Consider the following 21,085-nt stretch of genomic DNA (forward strand, 5'->3'; position numbering starts at 1 on the left):
AGAGAGGGAGGGAGAGGAGGGAGAGAGGAGGGAGAGAGGAGAGGAGAGAGAGGAGGGAGAGAGGAGGAGGGAGAGAGGAGGGGAGAGAGAGGAGGGAGAGAGGAGGGAGAGAGGAGGGGAGAGGAGGGAGAGGAGGGAGAGAGAGGAGGGAGAGAGAGGGAGGGAGAGAGGAGGGAGAGAGGAGGGGAGAGAGAGAGAGGAGAGAGGAGGGAGAGAGAGGAGGGAGAGAGAGGAGGGGGAGAGAGGGAGGAGGGAGGGAGAGGAGGGGAGAGAGAGGAGGGGAGAGGAGGGAGAGAGGAGGGAGGGAGAGGAGGGAGAGAGGAGGGGAGAGAGAGGAGGGAGAGAGAGGGGGGAGAGGAGGGGGAGAGAGGAGGGAGAGAGAGGAGGGAGAGAAAAGGGATGTTTATTCACTTTTCAAGGCAACAAAGCTTCTTAAACTGGACTGGGGAGGGGGGAGGGAGGGGGAGGGAGGGGGAGAGAGAGAGGAGAAAGAGACGAGGGGGAGAGAGACGGGGGAGAGAGACGAGGGGGGAGAGAGACGAGGGGAGAGAGAGACGAGGGGGAGAGAGAGAGGGGGGGGAGAGAGGGACAGAGAAGAGAGGGTAGTCTCTGACCTGTACTCCCAGGCGTTGAGGTGAACAGGACATGACATCACAGACAGGAAGTTGAGGCCTGATCCGGACAGGTTTCCCTCTCTGTTTCTTAGAGAGCAGCAACAGGTAGGTGGCAGTGGTCTGGTCGTACTTCCACTGTACACACACACACACACACACACACACACACAGAGTGTGTATATATATAAAAAGAACAAACATGATTCCATGTGTTATATAAGTTCTGTGTCTGTGTGTGTGTCTGTCTGTGTGTGCTGTGTGTGTGTCTGTCTGTGTGTGTCTGTGTGTGTGTCTGTGTGTGTGTCTGTGTGTGTGTCTGTGTGTGTGTGTGTCTGTGTGTGTGTGTGTCTGTGTGTGTGTGTGTGTCTGTGTGTCTGTGTGTGTGTGTGTGTGTCTGTGTGTGTATGTGTGTGTCTGTGTGTATGTGTGTGTCTGTGTGTGTGTGTGTGTGTCTGTGTGTGTATGTGTGTGTATCTGTGTGTCACACACACAGACATCTGTGAATTAATAAGTGTGTCTAAATTGTCAGTGTTCATGTCAATCGGCTGTGTTATACTGTGTCTGTGTGTGTGTGTCTGTGTGTGTGTGTCTGTGTGTGTGTGTGTGTCTGTGTGTGTGTGTGTGTCTGTGTGTGTGTGTCTGTCTGTGTGTGTCTGTCTGTGTTGTCTGTCTGTGTGTGTCTGTGCACCAGTGAGTGTCTGTGTGTGTGGATTCTGACTCAATGACTGTATGTGTGTGTGTCTGTGTGTGTGTACCTCTACTGAGGAACCCCCGTAGTGTCTGTCTGTGTGTGTCTGTGTGTGTGTCTGTCTGTGTGTGTCTGTGTGAACCCCTGTGTGTACCTCTACTGTGTCTGTGTGTGTGTGTGTACCTGTTGTGTCTACTGTGAACCCTGTGTGTGACCCTTGTGTCTACTGTCTGTGTGTGTATGTTGTGTCTACTGACTAATGTGTGTGTCTTACCTCTACTGTGTGTGTCTGTGTGTGTCTGTGTGTGTCTCTGTGTGTCTGTGTGTGTGTCTGTGTGTATGTCTACTGTCTGTGTGTGACCCTTACCTCTACTGACTAACCCCCTGTGTGTGTGTGTGTGTCTGTGTGTGTGTGTGTGTGTCTCTACTGTGTGTGTGTGTGTGTCTGTACCTCTACTGTGTGTCTGTGTGTGACCCTGTGTGTCTACTGTGTGTGAACTGTCTGTGTGTGTCTGTCTCTGTGTGTCTGTCCCACCCCCTGTACCTCTACTGTGTGTCTGTGTGTGTCGACCCTGTGTGTCTACTGTGTGTCTGTGTGTGTCTGTGTGAACCCCTTACCTCTACTGACGAACCCCCTACTGTGAACCCCCTTACCTCTACTGTGAACCCCCCTGACGAACCCCCGCGACCCTTACCTCTACTGTGTGTGTGACCCTTACCTCTACTGTGTAATATATCCATCCATCTACTAGAAACCCCCATATCTACCTCTACATCTGATGAATTATTTAAGCCTCTAATAAACTAAACCCAGTGTTCATTCAATCTACTGTGTTAACCCCTTATCTACTGACGAAACCCATCAACACCACACACACACACACACACACACAACCACACCACACACACACACACACACACACACACACACACACCACTTACCTCTACACGAACCCCCACACACTTACACACTACACCCCACACACACACTGACGAACCCACACCTCTATTCATTTAGCCCACCCTTCTGCACCAGTGGAGAAAAAATGTAATTTTAAAAATACATAAATCTGCTGAGACCCCCGTTTAAAATGTTGACTCAATGACTGGAAGTCTAAGACGAACCCCCGCGACCCTTACCTCTACTGACGAACCCCCGTACCCCTTACCTCTACTGACGAAACCCCCCCTTACCTCTACTGACGAACCCCCGTACCCCTTACCTCTACTGACGAACCCCCCCCCCCCGAACCCCACCCCTTACCTCTACTGACGAACCCCCCCTGTACCCCCTTACCTCTACTGACGAACCCCCTACCCCTTACCTCTACTGACGAACCCCCCGACAAACCCCCTTACCTCTACTGACGAACCCCCGTACCCTTACCTCTACTGACGAACCCCCCCGTACCCCTTACCTCTACTGACGAACCCCCCGTACCCCTTACCTCTACTGGCGAACCCCCGTACCCCTTACCTCTACTGACGAACCCCCGTACCCCTTACCTCTACTGACGAACCCCCCGTACCCCTTACCTCTACTGACGAACCCCCCGTACCCCTTACCTCTACTGACAACCCCCCCCCGCACCCCTTACCTCTACTGACGAACCCCCCCGTACCCCTTACCTCTACTGACGAACCCCCCCCGTACCCCTTACCTCTACTGACACACCCCCCTTACCCCTTACCTCTACTGACGAACCCCCCCCCAGCTGTAGGGTGCTGAGGAACCCCCGTACCCCTTACCTCTACTGAGGAACCCCCGCCCCTTACCTCTACTGACGAACCCCCCGTACCCCTTACCTCTACTGAGGAATAAAATGCAGCCCCACACACCTCATTGACCAGCTGTAGGGTGCTCTGTCTCGAGATCTTCAGGCTGACGGACATCTCAGTGATGCAGTCCTCATCTATATAACCCAACTAGAGGAGAGAGAGGGGGGAGAGGGAGGAGAGAGAGGTGGAGAGGGAGAGGAGAGAGAGAGGAGAGAGGTGGAGAGGGAGAAAAGAGGGAGAGAGGAGGGAGAGAGAGAGAGGAGGGAGGTGGAGAGGGAGAGAAAGAGGGAGAGAAAGAGGGAGAGAGGAGAGGGAGAGAGAGGGGGGAGAGGGGGAGAGGGAGAGGAGAGAGAGGGAGAGAGGTGGAGAGGGAGAGAAAGAGGGAGAGAGGAGGGAGAGAGAGAGAGGAGGGAGGGAGAGAGGGAGAGAAAGAGGGAGAGAGGAGGGGAGAGAGAGAGGGGAGAGGGAGAGAGAGACAGAGAGGAGGGAGGAGAGAGAGGAGGGAGAGAGAGAGAGGAGAGAGAGAGAGAGAGAGGAGGGAGGGGAGAGGGAGAGAAAGAGGGAGAGAAAGAGGGAGAGAGGAGGGGAGAGAGAGACAGGGGAGAGGGAGGAGAGAGAGAGGGAGGGAGAGAGAGAGAGGAGGGAGAGAGAGAAAGGGAGAGAGAGAGGAGGGAGAGAGAGAGGAGAGAGGGAGGAGAGGGAGGAGAGAGAGAGAGGAGGGAGAGAGAGGAGAGAGAGAGAGAGGAGGGAGAGAGAGAGGAGAGAGAGAGGAGAGAGAGAGGGAGAGAGGAGGGAGAGAGAGAGAGAGGAGAGGAGGGAGAGAGAGGGAGAGAGAGAGAGAGAGGAGAGAGAGAGGGAGGAGAGAGAGAGGAGAGAGAGAGAGACAGAGGGAGAGAAAGATACACAGATTAATGTAGGAACTGTGTCTGTCTGTGCAGAACCAGCCTGATAAACTGTGTGATGTAGTAGGGAGTTGTAGTTTCTCTAGAGATAAATCAGATCCAGCCTGAACAGTGTGATGTAGTAGGGAGTTGTAGTTTCTCTAGAGATAAATCAGATCCAGCCTGAACTGTGTGATGTAGTAGGGAGTTGTAGTTTCTCTAGAGATAAATCAGATCCAGCCTGAACTGTGTGATGTAGTAGGGAGTTGTAGTTTCTCTAGAGATAAATCAGATCCAGCCTGAACTGTGTGATGTAGTAGGGAGTTGTAGTTTCTCTAGAGATAAATCAGATCCAGCCTGAACTGTGTGATGTAGTAGGGAGTTGTAGTTTCTCTAGAGATAAATCAGATCCAGCCTGAACTGTGTGATGTAGTAGGGAGTTGTAGTTTCTCTAGAGATAAATCAGACCCAGACTGAACTGTGTGATGTAGTAGGGAGTTGGAGTTTCTCTAGAGATAAATCAGACAAAGACTGAACTGTGTGATGTGGTAGGGAGTTGTAGTTTCTCTAGAGATAAATCAGATCCAGCCTGAACTGTGTGATGTAGTAGGGAGTTGTAGTTTCTCTAGAGATAAATCAGATCCAGACTGAACTGTGTGATGTAGTAGGGAGTTGTAGTTTCCAACGGACCAATAGTCTACATAGTGTATAGTGCAGAAAACGTGGTAATTAACTACAATGACCATAATCCATTGCGCGCCTCCTTGTACCGGTCCGCGGCAGACACGGAGAGAAGAACGTACGATCAAGAGATCCACATCTATCAAGACAACTAAAGGTGTCAACCTGAACGAGATGGCAACCAGCACAGGTGTAACACATCCTGACTAACGAGTTGACACCAATCGGTTCGCCCTACGTGCTAACGAGCTATACGTGCTAAAGCCCAACCTCAAAACGTACAAGGAAAAACAAAACAACTGTAAGAAGGCGTGTTTGGGGGTTCTTAGAGGTGCGTTTGGGGGGTTCTTAGAGGTGCGTTTGGGGGTTCTTAGAGGTGCGTTTGGGGGTTCTTAGAGGTGCGTTTGGGGGTTCTTAGAGGTGCGTTTGGGGGTTCTTAGAGGTGCGTTTGGGGGTTCTTAGAGGTGCGTTTGGGGTTCTTAGAGGTGCGTTTGGGGGTTCTTAGAGGTGCGTTTGGGCGTTCTTAGAGGTGCGTTTGGGGGTTCTTAGAGGTGCGTTTGGGGGTTCTTAGAGAGGTGGGTTTTAGGTGCGTTTGGGGGTTCTTAGAGGTGCGTTTGGGGGTTCTTAGAGGTGCGTTTGGGGGTTCTTAGAGGTGCGTTTGGGGGTTCTTAGAGGTGCGTTTGGGGGTTCTTAGAGGTGCGTTTGGGGGTTCTTAGAGGTGCGTTTGGGGGTTCTTAGAGGTGCGTTTGGGGGTTCTTAGAGGTGCGTTTGGGGGGGGGTTCTTAGAGGTGCGTTTGGGGGGGGTTTTGGGGGTTCTTAGGGGGGTTCTTAGAGGTGCGTTTGGGGGTTCTTAGAGGTGCGTTTGGGGGTTCTTAGAGGTGCGTTTGGGGGTTCTTAGAGGTGCGTTTGGGGGTTCTTAGAGGTGCGTTTGGGGGTTCTTAGAGGTGCGTTTGGGGGTCTTAGAGGTGCGTTTGGGGGTTCTTAGGCGCGTTCTTAGAGGTGCGTTTGGGGGTTCTTAGGCACGTTCTTAGAGGTGCGTTTGGGGGTTCTTAGAGGTGTGTTTGGGGGTTCTTAGAGGAGCGTTTGGGGGTTCTTAGAGGTGCTTTTGGGGGTTCTTAGGCGCGTTCTTAGAGGTGCGTTTGGGGGTTCTTAGGCGCGTTCTTAGAGGTGCGTTTGGGGGTTCTTAGACGTTTGGGGGTTCTTAGAGGTGCGTTTGGGGGTTCTTACAGGTGCGTTTGGGGGTTCTTACAGGTGCGTTTGGGGGTTCTTAGAGGTGCGTTTGGGGGTTCTTAGAGGTGCGTTTGGGGGTTCTTAGGGTGTTCGTGTGTGTGTTTAGGTGTGTGTAGGTGTGTTTAGGTGTTTGAGTGTGTGTAGGTGTGTGTGTGTGTTCTTACAGGTTGCTTGCTGTGCCACTCTACAGGGGTGCCATAGCCAGACATCGTCCAGGGATGGTCTAGGAGTTGTCTGATGGTCACACGATGCTTAGGATCCACCTTACACACACAATCAATAACTCCTACTATACAAAACCTGATGTCACACAATCAATAACTCCTACTATACCAAAACCTGATGTCACACAATCAATAACTCCTACTATACTAATCAATATACTCCTACTCCTACTATGTGTCTCTCTGTGTGTGTGTGTGTCTCTCTGTGTGTGTGTGTCTCTGTGTGTGTGTGTGTCTCTCTGTGTGTGTGTGTGTGTCTCTCTGTGTGTGTGTACCTGCATCATCTGGTTGAGTAGCAGGATGCTCCCAGGAGACAGCCAATGAGGGTTGTTGTAACTACCTCTCTAGAACAGTAAAACACATAGGTTAGTTTACACCAGAGGCTTTGAATCTGGCTTTTATACGATCCCAAATAGAGAAAACCAACTGTCACGGTTGAACCCTTTCCTCCAGAGAAAACCAACTGTCACGGTTGAACCCTTTCTCCAGAGAAACCAACTGTCACGGTTCTGAACCCTTTTCTCCAGAGAAAACCAACTGTCACGGTTGAACCCTTTCTCTAGAGAAAACCAACTGTCACGGTTGAACCCTTTTCTCCAGAGAAAACCAACTGTCACGGTTTGAACCCTTTCCTCCAGAGAAAACCAACTGTCACGGTTGAACCCTTTTCTCCAGAGAAAACCAACTGTCAGAGGGCGTTTGAACCCTTTTCTCCAGAGGGGGTTGAACCCTTTTCTCCAGAGAAAACCAACTGTCACGGTTGAACCCTTTCTCCAGAGAAAAAACCAACTGTCACGGTTGAACCCTTTTCTCCAGAGAAAACCAACTGTCACGGTTGAACCCTTTCCTCTAGAGAAAACCAACTGTCACTTTACCTTGGATACCAAGCTAACAACCATGTTCTATCATGTTACCGTGGATACCTGGCTAACAACCATGATCTGTCATGCTACATTGGATACCTAGCTAACAACCATGTTCTGTCACGTCACCTTGGATACCTGGCTAACAACCATGTTCTGCGACGTCACCTTGGATACCTAGCTAACAGCCATGTTCTGTCACGTTACCTTGGATACCTAGCTAACAACCATGTTCTGTCATGTTACCTTGGATACCTAGCTAACAACCATGTTCTGTCACGTTACCTTGGATACCTGGCTAACAACCATGTTCTGTCACGTCACCTTGGATACCTGGCTAACAACCATGTTCTGTCACGTCACCTTGGATACCTGGCTAACAACCATGTTCTGTCACGTCACCTTGGATACCTGGCTAACAACCATGTTCTGTCACGTTACCTTGGATACCTAGCTAACAACCATGTTCTGTCACGTTACCTTGGATACCTAGCTAACAACCATGTTCTGTCACGCTACCTTGGATACCTAGCTAACAACCATGTTCTGTCACGCTACCTTGGATACCTAGCTAACAACCATGTTCTGTCACGTCACCTTGGATACCTAGCTTACAACCATGTTCTGTCATGTTACCTTGGATACCAAGCTAACAACCTGTAACTTGACCAATACAGACAGTATCTTACGGTGATTTTCCTGTAGAGGACCATACAGTTGTCGTCATCAAAGGGCAGATATCCACAGAGCAGAGCAAACAGCAGCACCCCCATACTCCACACATCAGCCTGGTAACACACACACACACATTATATATCCACACAGCAGCACCCCATACTCCACACAGCAGCACCCCCATACTCTCCACACAGCAGCACCCCCATACTCCACACAGCAGCCTGGTAACACAACACACACACATTATATACCCACACAGCAGCACCCCCATACTCCACACAGCAGCACCCCATACTCCACACAGCAGCACCCCCATACTCCACACAGCAGCACCCCCATACTCCACACAGCAGCACCCCCATACTCCACACAGCAGCACCCCCATACTCCACACATCAGTAGCCCCATACTCCACACAGCAGTACCCCCATACTCCACACAGCAGCCCCCCATACTCCACACAGCAGCCTGGTAACACAACACACATTATATATCCACACATCAGCCTGGTAACACAACACACACACATTATATACCCACACAGCAGCACCCCCATACTCCACACAGCAGTACCCCCATACTCCACACAGCAGCACCCCCATACTCCACACAGCAGCACCCCCATACTCCACACATCAGTACCCCCATACTCCACACAGCAGCACCCCCATACTCCACACATCAGTAGCCCCATACTCCACACAGCAGTACCCCCATAGCCCTCCACACAGCAGCCCCCCATACTCCACACAGCAGCCTGGTAACACAACACACATTATATATCCACACATCAGCCTGGTAACACAACACACACACATTATATACCCACACAGCAGCACCCCCATACTCCACACAGCAGTACCCCCATACTCCCACACAGCAGCACCCCATACTCCACACAGCAGCACCCCCATACTCCACACAGCAGCACCCCCATACTCCACACAGCAGCACCCCCATACTCCACACAGCAGCACCCCCATACTCCACACAGCAGCACCCCCATACTCCACACAGCAGCACCCCCATACTCCACACAGCAGCACCCCCATACTCTACACAGCAGCACCCCCATACTCCACACAGCAGCACCCCCATACTCTACACAGCAGCACCCCCATACTCCACACAGCAGCACCCCCATACTCCACACAGCAGCCTAGTAACACACACACACACACACACATTATATATCCACACAGCAGCACCCCCATACTCCACACAGCAGCCTGGTAACACACACACACACACACACACATTATATATCCACACAGCAGCACCCCCATACTCCACACAGCAGTACCCCCATACTCCACACAGCAGCACCCCCATACTCCACACAGCAGCACCCCCATACTCCACACAGCAGCACCCCATACTCCACACAGCAGCACCCCCATACTCTACACAGCAGCACCCCCATACTCTACACAGCAGCACCCCCATACTCCACACAGCAGCACCCCCATACTCCACACAGCAGCACCCCCATACTCCACACAGCAGCCTGGTAACACACACATTATATATCCACACAGCAGCACCCCCATACTCCACACAGCAGCACCCCATACTCCACACAGCAGCACCCCCATACTCCACACAGCAGCACCCCCATACTCCACACAGCAGCACCCCCATACTCCACACAGCAGCACCCCCATACTCCACACAGCAGCACCCCCATACTCCACACAGCAGCACCCCATACTCCACACATCAGCCTGGTAACACAACACACACACACATTATATACCCACACAGCAGCACCCCCATACTCTACACAGCAGCACCCCCATACTCTACACAGCAGCACCCCATACTCTACACAGCAGCACCCCATACTCCACACAGCAGCACCCACATACTCCACACAGCAGCACCCCCATACTCCACACAGCAGCACCCCATACTCCACACAGCAGCACCCCCATACTCCACACAGCAGCACCCCCATACTCCACACAGCAGCCTGGTAAACACACACACACACACACACATTATATATCCACACAGCAGCACCGCCATACTCCACACAGCAGCACCCCCATACTCCACACAGCAGCACCCCCATACTCCACACAGCAGCACCCCCATACTCCACACAGCAGCACCCCCATACTCCACAGTTTTATTGCTTCTTTAAATCAAAACAACGGTTTTCAGCTGTGCTAACATAATTGCAAAAGGGGTTTTCTAATGATCAATTAGCCTTTTTAAAATGATAAACTTGGATTAGCTAACACAACGTGCCATTGGAACACAGGAGTGATGGTTGCTGATAATGGGCCTCTGTACGCCTGTGTAGATATTCCATTAAAAATCAGCCGTTTCCAGCTACAATAGTCATTTACAACATTAACAATGTCTACACTGTATTTCTGATGTTATTTTAATGGACATTATTTTTTTTAACTTTTCTTCCACAAACAAGTACATTTCTAAGTGACCGCACACACTCATTATATTCACACAGCCAGACATATTACATTCCTCCCACCAGGTGTCTCACCTCCGAGCCGATGTAGGCTTTACCCTGGATGAGTTCAGGAGCAGCATAGGCTGGACTTCCACAACAGGTCATCAGCTCATATCCCAGACCCCCCTATAAAGACAGACTGATTAGACTGGACCACAACAGGTCATTAACTCATATCCCAGACCCCCCCTATAAAGACTGTTATTAGACTGGACCACAACAGGTCATCAGCTCATATCCCAGACCCCCTATAAAGACAGACTGTATGAGACTGGACCACAACAGGACCCCCTATAAAGACAGACTGTGATTAGACTGGACCACAACAGGTCATCAACTCATATCCCAGACCCCCTATAAAGACAGACTGTTATTAGACTGGACCACAACAGGTCATTAACTCATATCCCAGATCCCCCCCTATAAAGACAGACTGTGATGAGACTGGACCACAACAGGTCATTAACTCATATCCCAGACCCCCTATAAAGACAGACTGATTAGAATGGACCACAACAGGTCATCAACTCATATCCCAGACCCCCTATAAAGACTGTTATTAGACTGGACCACAACAGGTCATCAACTCATATCCCAGACCCCCTATAAAGACAGACTGATTAGACTGGATCACAACAGGTCATTAACTCATATCCCAGACCCCCTATAAAGACAGACTGATTAGACTGGACCACAACAGGTCATCAACTCATATCCCAGACCCCCTATAAAGACAGACTGATTAGACTGGACCACAACAGGTCATCAACTCATATCCCAGACCCCCTATAAAGACTGTTATTAGACTGGACCACAACAGGTCATTAACTCATATCCCAGACCCCCTATAAAAACAGACTGATTAGACTGGACCACAACAGGTCATTAACTCATATCCCAGACCCCCTATAAAGAGTGATTAAGGAGGACTTAGCACACAGAACACATGAATCAAATCTATATATTTACAGACAATGACCACTAAGCCTCGACACATATCACTGAGACGACATGACAGTGTGGTTACCTTTGGTTTGGCACAGAGACCAAAGTCTATCAGTTTCAGGTTGTGATCTTCATCTATCAACAGGTTCTCCTGAGGAGGAGGAGAGAGAGAAGAGAGAGGAGAGAGAGGGGAGAGAGAAGGGAGAGAGGAGAGAGGAGAGAGAGAGGGGAGAGAGAGAGATAGAAACAGGGAGGAGAGAGAGAAGGAGAGAGGAGAGAGAGAGAGGAGAGAGAGAGGGGAGAGAGAGGGAGAGGAGAGAGAGGGGAGAGGAGAGAGAGAGAGGGAGAGAGAGAGAGATAGAAAGAGACAGACACAACTAGAGAGAGAGAGAAGGAGACAGAGAGAAAGACACAGGGAGGAGACAGAGAGAGAGAGGGAGAGAGAGGGAGAGATTCAGCACCATCACCACCAGTGGGTAGTTCAGACACAGACAACCACACAGACACAACCACACAGACACAACTACCACACAGACAACCACACAGACAACCACACAGACACACCACAGACACAACCACACAGACAACCACACACACAGACAACCACACACACAGACAACCACACACACAGACAACCACACACACAGACAACACACAGACAACCACACACACAGACAACCACACAGGACGTGTCTGAAATCTGTCTTGTTTTCATAACACGTCTGTTTGGTTCAGAGTCATGATAAAGGGATAGTTCATGATTTTAACAATGAGTATGCCCTGTGAATGTACCCCAGTGAGCTTATATAGCTGTGGGCGTATCCCTGGTTACCTACCGGTTTGAGGTCTCTGTGGGCGTATCCCTGGTTACCTACCGGTTTCAGGTCTCTGTGGGCGTATCCCTGGTTACCTACCGGTTTCAGGTCTCTGTGGGCGTATCCCTGGTTACCTACCGGTTTGAGGTCTCTGTGGGCGTATCCCTGGTTACCTACCGGTTTGAGGTCTCTGTGGGCGTATCCCTGGTTACCTACCGGTTTCAGGTCTCTGTGGGCGTATCCCTGGTTACCTACCGGTTTGAGGTCTCTGTGGGTGTATCCCTGGTTACCTACCGGTTTCAGGTCTCTGTGGGCGTATCCCTGGTTACCTACCGGTTTCAGGTCTCTGTGGGCGTATCCCTGGTTACCTACCGGTTTCAGGTCTCTGTGGGCGTATCCCTGGTTACCTACTGGTTTCAGGTCTCTGTGGGCGTATCCCTGGTTACCTACCGGTTTCAGGTCTCTGTGGGCGTATCCCTGGTTACCTACCGGTTTCAGGTCTCTGTGGGCGTACCCCTGGCTGTGGACGTAGGCCAGAGCTGAGACGATCTGTCTGAAGAACACTCTGGTCTCCTCTTCAGACAGACGGTCCTTAGCGATGATGTAGTCAAACAGCTCTCCTCCCGGACAATACTGGAGAAGACGAGGGGAAGAGAGAGGTACATATTGGGGCCGGTCTGTCTGATGTGTGGGTTCTACCTCCAGGACAATACTGGAGAAGACGAGGGGAGAGAGAGGTTCATATTGGGGCGGTCTGTCTGATGTGTGGGTTCTACCTCCAGGACAATACTGGAGAAGACGAGGGGGAGAGAGAGGTTCATATTGGGGCCGGTCTGTCTGATGTGTGGGTCCTACCTCCAGGACAATACTGGAGAAGACGAGGGGAGAGAGAGGTTCATATTGGGGCCGGTCTGTCTGATGTGTGGGTCCTACCTCCAGGACAATACTGGAGAAGACGAGGGGAAGAGAGAGGTTCATATTGGGGCCGGTCTGTCTGATGTCTGGGTTCTACCTCCAGGACAATACTGGAGAAGACGAGGGGAAGAGAGAGGTTCATATTGGGGTCCGGTCTGTCTGATGTGTGGGTCCTACCTCCAGGATCATGTAGATCTGGTATTAGTCTATAACATGTCTATAGACAGTCTACAGACATGCTGACGTGGGTCCTACCTCCAGGACTAGGGTCATGTAGATCTGGTATTAGTCTATAACATGGACAGTCTACAGACATCCTGACGTGGGTCCTACCTCTAGGATCATGTAGATCTGGTATTAGTCTATAACATGGTACAGTCTACAGTCATCCTGACGTGGGTCCTACCTCTAGGATCATGTAGATCTGGTATTAGTCTATAGACAGTCTACAGACATCCTGACGTGGGTCCTACCTCTAGGATCATGTAGATCTGGTATTAGTCTATAACATGGTACAGTCTACAGACATCCTGACGTGGGTCCTACCTCCAGGATCATGTAGATCTGGTATTAGTCTATAGACAGTCTACAGACATCCTGACGTGGGTCCTACCTCCAGGATCATGTAGATCTGGTATTAGTCTATAGACAGTCTACAGACATCCTGACGTGGGTCCTACCTCCAGGATCATGTAGATCTGGTATTAGTCTATAGACAGTCTACAGACATCCTGACGTGGGTCCTACCTCCAGGATCATGTAGATCTGGTATTAGTCTATAGACAGTCTACAGACATCCTGACGTGGGTCCTACCTCCAGGATCATGTAGATCTGGTATTAGTCTATAACATGGTACAGTCTACAGACATCCTGACGTGGGTCCTACCTCCAGGATCATGTAGATCTGGTATTAGTCTATAACATGGTACAGTCTATAGACATCCTGACGTGGGTCCTACCTCCAGGATCATGTAGATCTGGTATTAGTCTATAGACAGTCTAGTCATGCTGACGTGGGTCCTACCTCTAGGATCATGTAGACCTGGTATTAGTCTATAGACAGTCTACAGACATCCTGACGTGGGTCCTACCTCTAGGATCATGTAGACCTGGTATCCGTCTCGATAACATGGTACAGTCTACAGACATGCTGACGTGGGTCCTACCTCTAGGATCATGTAGATCTGGTATAGTCTATAACATGGTACAGTCTATAGACATGCTGACGTGGGTCCTACCTCCAGGATCATGTAGATCTGGTATTAGTCTATAGACAGTCTATAGACATGCTGACGTGGGTCCTACCTCCAGGATCATGTAGATCTGGTATTAGTCTATAGACAGTCTACAGACATCCTGACGTGGGTCCTACCTCCAGGATCATGTAGATCCTGGTATCCGTCTCGATAACGTGGTACAGTCTACAGACATCCTGACGTGGGTCCTACCTCCAGGATCATGTAGATCCTGGTATCCGTCTCGATAACGTGGTACAGTCTACAGACATCCTGACGTGGGTCCTACCTCCAGGATCATGTAGATCCTGGTATTAGTCTATAGACAGTCTACAGACATGCTGACGTGGGTCCTACCTCCAGGATCATGTAGATCCTGGTATCCGTCTCGATAACGTGGTACAGTCTACAGACATCCTGACGTGGGTCCTACCTCCAGGATCATGTAGATCCTGGTATTAGTCTATAGACAGTCTACAGACATGCTGACGTGGGTCCTACCTCTAGGATCATGTAGATCCTGGTATCCGTCTCGATAACGTGGTACAGTCTACAGACATGCTGATGGCTCAGACTCTTCATGGCCTCTATCTCCACCTTCACACGAGGAAGGTCCTCCTTCACACGAAGAAGAAAAAATAAAGTCTGTTTCTTTTACATGTCATCTACATTAGATTAAAACCATCACAGTAAAAACACACTAAATATTAGAGACTTGAGAGAGAGACAGGAAGGGAAAGAGAGAGAGGGAGGGAGGGAGGGAAAGAAACAGAGAGAGAGAGAGACAGAGAGACAGAGAGACAGGAAGGGAAAGAGAGAGAGGGAGGGAGGGAAAGAAACTAGGAGAGAGATCCTGAGAGAGAGAGAGAGAGGGAGGAAGGGAAACAGAGGAGGGAGGGAGGGAAAGAAACAGAGAGAGAGAGAGAGAGAGAGAGAGAGAGGGAGGGAAAGAGAGAGAGGGAGGGAGGGAAAGAAACAGAGAGAGAGAGAGAACAGGAAGGGAAAGAGAGAGAGGGAGGGAGGGAAAGAAACAGAGAGAGAGACAGAGAGAGAGGGAGGAAGGGAAAGAGAGAGAGGGAGGGAGGGAAAGAAACAGAGAGAGAGAGAGAGAGAGAGAGAGGAGGAAGGAAGAGAGAGAGAGGGAGGGAGGGAAAGAAACAGAGAGAGAGAGAGAGAGAGAGAGAGGGAGGAAGGGAAAGAGAGAGAGGGAGGGAGGGAAAGAAACAGAGAGAGAGAGAGAGAGAGAGAGAGAGGGAGGAAGGGAAAGAGAGAGAGGGAGGGAGGGAAAGAAACAGAGAGAGAGGGAGAGAGAGAGAGGGAGTTTCTTTTACATGTCATCTACATTCTAGGGAAAGAGAGAGAGGGAGGGAGGGAAAGAAACAGAGAGAGAGAGAGAGAGAGAGAGGGAGGAAGGGAAAGAGAGAGAGGGAGGGAGGAAAGAAAAGAGAGAGAGAGAGAGAGAGGGAAAGGGAAAGAGAGAGAGGGAGGGAGGGAAAGAAACAGAGAGAGAGAGAGAGAGAGAGAGGGAGAAGGGAAAGAGAGAGAGGGAGGGAGGGAAAAGAGAGAGGGAGGGAGGGAAAGAAACAGAGAGAGAGAGAGAGAGAGAGAGAGAGAGGGAGAAGGGAAAGAGAGAGGGAGGGAGGGAAAGAAACAGAGAGAGAGAGAGAGGAAGGGAGAGAGAGAGGGAGGGAGGGAAAGAGAGAGAGGGAGGGAGGGAAAGAAACAGAGAGAGACAGAGAGGGAGGAAGGGAAAGAAACAGAGAGAGAGAGGAAGGGAGGGAGGGAAAGAAACAGAGAGAGAGAGAGAGAGGGAGGGAAAGAAACAGAGAGAGAAGAGAGAGAGAGGAGGGAAAGAAACAGAGAGAGAGAGGAAGGGAGGGAGGGAAAGAAACAGAGAGACAGAGAGAGAGGGAGGGAGGGAAAGAAACAGAGAGAGGGGGAGGGAGGGAAAGATCAGAGACAGAGAGGAACAGAGAGAGACAGAGAGGAAGGGAAAAGAGAGAGAGGGAGGAAGGGAAAGAAACAGAGAGAGACAGAGACAGAAGGGAAAGAGAGAGAGGGACTGAGGGGAAGGGAAAGAGAGAGAGGGAGGAAGGGAAGAGAGAGGGGGGGGAAGAGAGATACAGATATGCAAGAGAGAGCAATATGAGAGAGAGAGACTCACCCCCAGTTCCTTCTTCTCCATGATTTTAATGGCCACCTTCTCTCCCGTCAGGATGTGGCGACCCAGCTTGACCTTAGCAAAGCCTCCTGTAGGACACAACACACACCCAGCAGAATAGATTAAGAGACCCCACCCACTGATCAGAATGGTTAACACACCCCCACCCACTGATCAGAACGGTTAACACACCCCCACCCACTGATCAGAATGGTTAACACACCCCCACCCACTGATCAGAACGGTTAACACACCCCCCACTGATCAGAATGGTTAACACACCCCCACCCACTGATCAGAACGGTTAACACACCCCCACCCACTGATCAGAACGGTTAACACACCCCCCCACTGATCAGAACGGTTAACACACCCCCACCCACTGATCAGAATGGTTAACACACCCCCACCCACTGATCAGAACGGTTAACACACCCCCACCCACTGATCAGAATGGTTAACACACCCCCACCCACTGATCAGAACGGTTAACACACCCCCCCCACTGATCAGAATGGTTAACACACCCCCACTGATCAGAACGGTTAACACACCCCCACCCACTGATCAGAATGGTTAACACACCCCCACCCACTGATCAGAACGGTTAACACACCCCACCCACTGATCAGAACGGTTAACACACCCCCACTGATCAGAACGGTTAACACACACCCACTGATCAGAACGGTTAAACACCCCCACCCACTGATCAGAATGGTTAACACACCCCCACCCACTGATCAGAATGGTTAACACACCACCCACTGATCAGAACGGTTAACACACCACCCACTGATCAGAACGGTTAACACACCCCACTGATCAGAACGGTTAACACACCCCCACCCACTGATCAGAATGGTTAACACACCCCCACTGATCAGAACGGTTAACACACCCCCCCCACTGATCAGAACGAATAACACACACCCCCACCCACTGATCAGAACGGTTAACACACCCCCACCCACTGATCAGAACGGTTAACACACACCCAGCAGAATAGATGAGAGACCCCACCCACTGATCAGAACGGTTAACCCCCACCCACTGATCAGAACGGTTAAATAACACACCCCCACTGATCAGATAACACACATTCCTGGTGGCTCATGTGTCGGTACAGATTGTGTTGAAGTGTCTCACCCGAGCCGATGGTCTCGTAGACTTCATAGTACTTGAGGAGTTCCGCCGCGCTGTCCATCTCACCGAAAACACAGCCTTCCAGCTGCGATAAACAAAACCCACAGCGACGTTTAGCTGAACGGCTCCAGAAGGTTCGTTCCTGATAGGTGGCTACTGCTGGCTAAAATAACATCCCATCCAGACCTGTCTGTCTGTCTGTCAACCAGACCTGTCTGTCTCTGTCTGTCTGCCAACCAGACCTGTCTGTCTCTGTCTGTCTGCCAACCAGACCTGTCTGTCTCTGTCTGTCTGCCAACCAGACCTGTCTGTCTGTCAACCAGACCTGTCTGTCTGTCTGCCAACCAGACCTGTCTGTCTGTCTGCCAACCAGACCTGTCTGTCTGTCTGCCAACCAGACCTGTCTGTCTGTCTGCCAACCAGACCTGTCTGTCCTGTCTGCCAACCAGACCTGTCTGTCTGTCTGCCAACCAGACCCCTGTCTGTCTGCCAACCAGACCTGTCTGTCTGTCTGCCAACCAGACCTGTATGCCAACCAGACCTGTCTGTCTGTCAACCATTCCTGTCTGCCAACCAGACCTGTCTGTCTGTCTGCCAACCAGACCTGTCTGTCTGCCACCAGACCTGTCTGTCTGTCTGCCAACCAGACCGGTCTGTCTGTCTGCCAACCAGACCTGCCCTGTCTGTCTGCCAACCAGACCTGCCTGTCTGTCTGCCAACCAGACCTGCCTGTCTGTCTGTCTGCCAACCAGACCTGCCTGTCTGCCACCAGACCTGCCTGTCTGTCTGCCAACCAGACCTTCTGTCTTGACCAGACCTGCCTGTCTGTCTGCCAACCAGACCTGCCTGTCTGTCTGCCAACCAGACCTGCCTGTCTGTCTGCCAACCAGACCTGCCTGTCTGTCTGCCAACCAGACTGGCTGCCTGTCTGTCTGCCAACCAGACCTGCCTGTCTGTCTGCCAACCAGACCTGTCTTCTGTCTGCCAACCAGACCTGTCTGTCTGCCAACCAGACCTGCCTGTCTGTCTGCCAACCAGACCTGCCTGTCTGTCTGCCAACCAGACCTGTCTGTCTGCCAACCAGACCTCTGTCTGTCTGCCAACCAGACCTGCCTGTCTGCCAACCAGACCTGCCTGTCTGTCTGCCAACCAGACCTGTCTGTCTTCCAACCAGACCTGTCTGTCTGCCAACCAGACCTGCCTGTCTGTCTGCCAACCAGACCTGTCTGTCTGTCTGCCAACCAGACCTGTCTGCCAACCAGACCTGCCTGTCTGTCTGCCAACCAGACCTGCCTGTCTGTCTGCCAACCAGACCTGCCTGTCTGTCTGCCAACCAGACCTGCCTGTCTGTCTGCCAACCAGACCTGCCTGTCTGTCTGACCAGACCTGCCTGTCTGTCTGCCAACCAGACCTGCCTGTCTGTCTGCCAACCAGACCTGCCTGTCTGTCTGCCAACCAGACCTGCCTGTCTGTCTGCCAACCAGACCTGTCTGTCTGACCTGCCTGTCTGCCAACCAGACCTGCCTGTCTGTCTGCCAACCAGACCTGCCTGTCTGTCTGCCAACCAGACCTGCCTGTCTGTCTGCCAACCAGACCTGCCTGTCTGTCTGCCAACCAGACCTGCCTGTCTGTCTGCCAACCAGACCTGCCTGTCTGTCTGTCTGCCAACCAGACCTGTCTGTCTGTCTGCCAACCAGACCTGCCTGTCTGTCTGCCAACCAGACCTGCCTGTCTGTCTGCCAACCAGACCTGTCTGTCTGCCAACCAGACCTGCCTGTCTGTCTGCCAACCAGACCTGCCTGTCTGTCTGCCAACCAGACCTGCCTGTCTGTCTGCCAACCAGACCTGCCTGTCTGTCTGCCAACCAGACCTGCCTGTCTGTCTGCCAACCAGACCTGCCTGTCTGTCTGCCAACCAGACCTGTCTGTCTGCCAACCAGACCTGTCTGTCTGTCTGCCAACCAGACCTGCCTGTCTGTCTGCCAACCAGACCTGCCTGTCTGTCTGCCAACCAGACCTGCCTGTCTTTCTTCCAACCAGACCTGCCTGTCTGTCTGCCAACCAGACCTGTCTGTCTGCCAACCAGACCTGTCTGTCTGTCTGCCAACCAGACCTGTCTGTCTGTCTGTCTGCCAACCAGACCTGCCTGTCTGTCTGCCAACCAGACCTGCCTGTCTGTCTGCCAACCAGACCTGCCTGTCTGTCTGCCAACCAGACCTGCCTGTCTTTCTTCCAACCAGACCTGCCTGTCTGTCTGCCAACCAGACCTGCCTGTCTGTCTGCCAACCAGACCTGCCTGTCTGTCTGCCAACCAGACCTGCCTGTCTGTCTGCCAACCAGACCTGCCTGTCTGTCTGCCAACCAGACCTGCCTGTCTGTCTGCCAACCAGACCTGCCTGTCTGTCTGCCAACCAGACCTGCCTGTCTGTCTGCCAACCAGACCTGTCTGTCTGTCTTAGCTAGCTTGCTAACGTTAGCTGCCTGTCAACCGACAACCTTCGGTCTCCTTTGAAATAGTCGATAAGCTCACGTTAACTTAAAAAATCTAAATGTTTCAACGCATAAGAGGACAAAAAAAAGAACACAATTACACTTCTAACAACTAAACAAATACGGTAGTAAAGCTGTGACTTATCAATTCAAACCAGCTAGCAACATTATGACGTTAGTTAATTCACTGACTTGCGGGTTGCCCCAAGTTCGCTACTGTTTCACCTAGCTAGGCTAACGATACTTTTGTACAGTTTGGCTAACTAAGTTACCCAATGCTAAAGCGTCGAACCTACCTCAAATACAACACTTGGATATAGTGAGGAAAGCAAAAAATAATCACGAATGTGGAAATATATACTTGGGTATTTGTAATATTTACAGCCCTCTCGCTCAGTGATGTCCTGTTGTCGAAGTTTGAATTCTCCACTTCAGTGACGCAATGTCCTACTTCCGGTGTCTGCATCCAACGTATCTACTTCCGGTGTCTGCATCCAACGTATCTACTTCCTCCCTCTATCGTTGGGTAATGGCACTGCATCTATAAAATTGATTATTTTATTTTTATTTAACCTTTATTTAATTAGGAAAGTAATTTAAGAACAAATTCTTATTTACAATGAAGGCCTACCCCGTCATTGTATCTATCGTTCAGTAATGACACTGCAGCTAATAAAACAGATTCTACACTATAAGTCCCTAACTACAGGATCTAGGATCTGATCATTCTAGCCCACAATCCTAACTTTAAAGGGCCAATCAGCGGTTGAAACAATAACAAAGCAACTCCACGCCACTGTTTCGGTAAAAAGCTGAAGATTGGGACTGGAGAAATGTAATCACTCTGAAATTCCTAGACGAAGCTATGGATGCAAGGACTGACCATTCATACCATTCTAGATTTAAAGGTAGACTCAGCGAAATGACGTTGTCACGTGCATAACCTGGGCAGCCGCTAGTGGGCTTTATGGTTCTCCACTATATTCTGGGCTTGATGGTTCTCCACTATCCTCTGGGCTTGATGGATCTCCACTATCCTATGGGCTTGATGGATCTCCACTATCCTCCCTCTGGGCTTGATGGTTCTCCACTATCCTCTGGGCTCCACTATCCTCTGGGCTTGATGGATCTCCACTATCCTCTGGGCTCCACTCCTCTGGGCTCCACTATCCTCTGGGCTTGATAGATCTCCACTATCCTCTGGGCTTGATGGATCTCCACTACCCTCTGGGCTTGATGGTTCTCCACTACCCTCTGGGCT

General features: G+C 51.0%; 1 protein-coding gene across 5 annotated transcripts in view; it reads right to left on the minus strand.

The window, feature by feature from the left end:
* LOC112242332 (maternal embryonic leucine zipper kinase-like) overlaps positions 1–20,338 on the minus strand; it is a 30,643-nt gene extending 10,305 nt beyond the window's left edge. Inside the window, exons 1-12 of one of the 5 annotated variants that reach the window (XM_042316136.1) lie at positions 20,186–20,338; positions 17,339–17,420; positions 16,193–16,278; positions 14,530–14,646; positions 12,367–12,510; positions 11,145–11,213; positions 10,151–10,243; positions 7,650–7,748; positions 6,373–6,441; positions 6,038–6,136; positions 3,142–3,228; positions 615–749 (exon numbers count right to left, since the gene is read on the minus strand). In XM_042316136.1, the coding sequence (XP_042172070.1) occupies positions 615–749; positions 3,142–3,228; positions 6,038–6,136; positions 6,373–6,441; positions 7,650–7,748; positions 10,151–10,243; positions 11,145–11,213; positions 12,367–12,510; positions 14,530–14,646; positions 16,193–16,278; positions 17,339–17,420; positions 20,186–20,290 (1,185 nt within the window). In that variant the 5' untranslated portion in view covers positions 20,291–20,338. Of the gene's footprint in view, positions 1–614; positions 750–3,141; positions 3,229–6,037; positions 6,137–6,372; positions 6,442–7,649; positions 7,749–10,150; positions 10,244–11,144; positions 11,214–12,366; positions 12,511–14,165; positions 14,246–14,529; positions 14,647–16,192; positions 16,279–17,338; positions 17,421–20,120 lie in introns of those variants that run through there. The other 4 variants (XM_042316137.1, XM_042316138.1, XM_042316139.1 and 1 more) reach the window with 4 other exon arrangements.
* Positions 20,339–21,085: the final 747 nt, after the last annotated feature.

This window comes from Oncorhynchus tshawytscha, unplaced genomic scaffold (genome assembly GCF_018296145.1).
Source record: "Oncorhynchus tshawytscha isolate Ot180627B unplaced genomic scaffold, Otsh_v2.0 Un_contig_1515_pilon_pilon, whole genome shotgun sequence".
NCBI classification, from domain to species: Eukaryota; Metazoa; Chordata; class Actinopteri; order Salmoniformes; family Salmonidae; genus Oncorhynchus; species Oncorhynchus tshawytscha.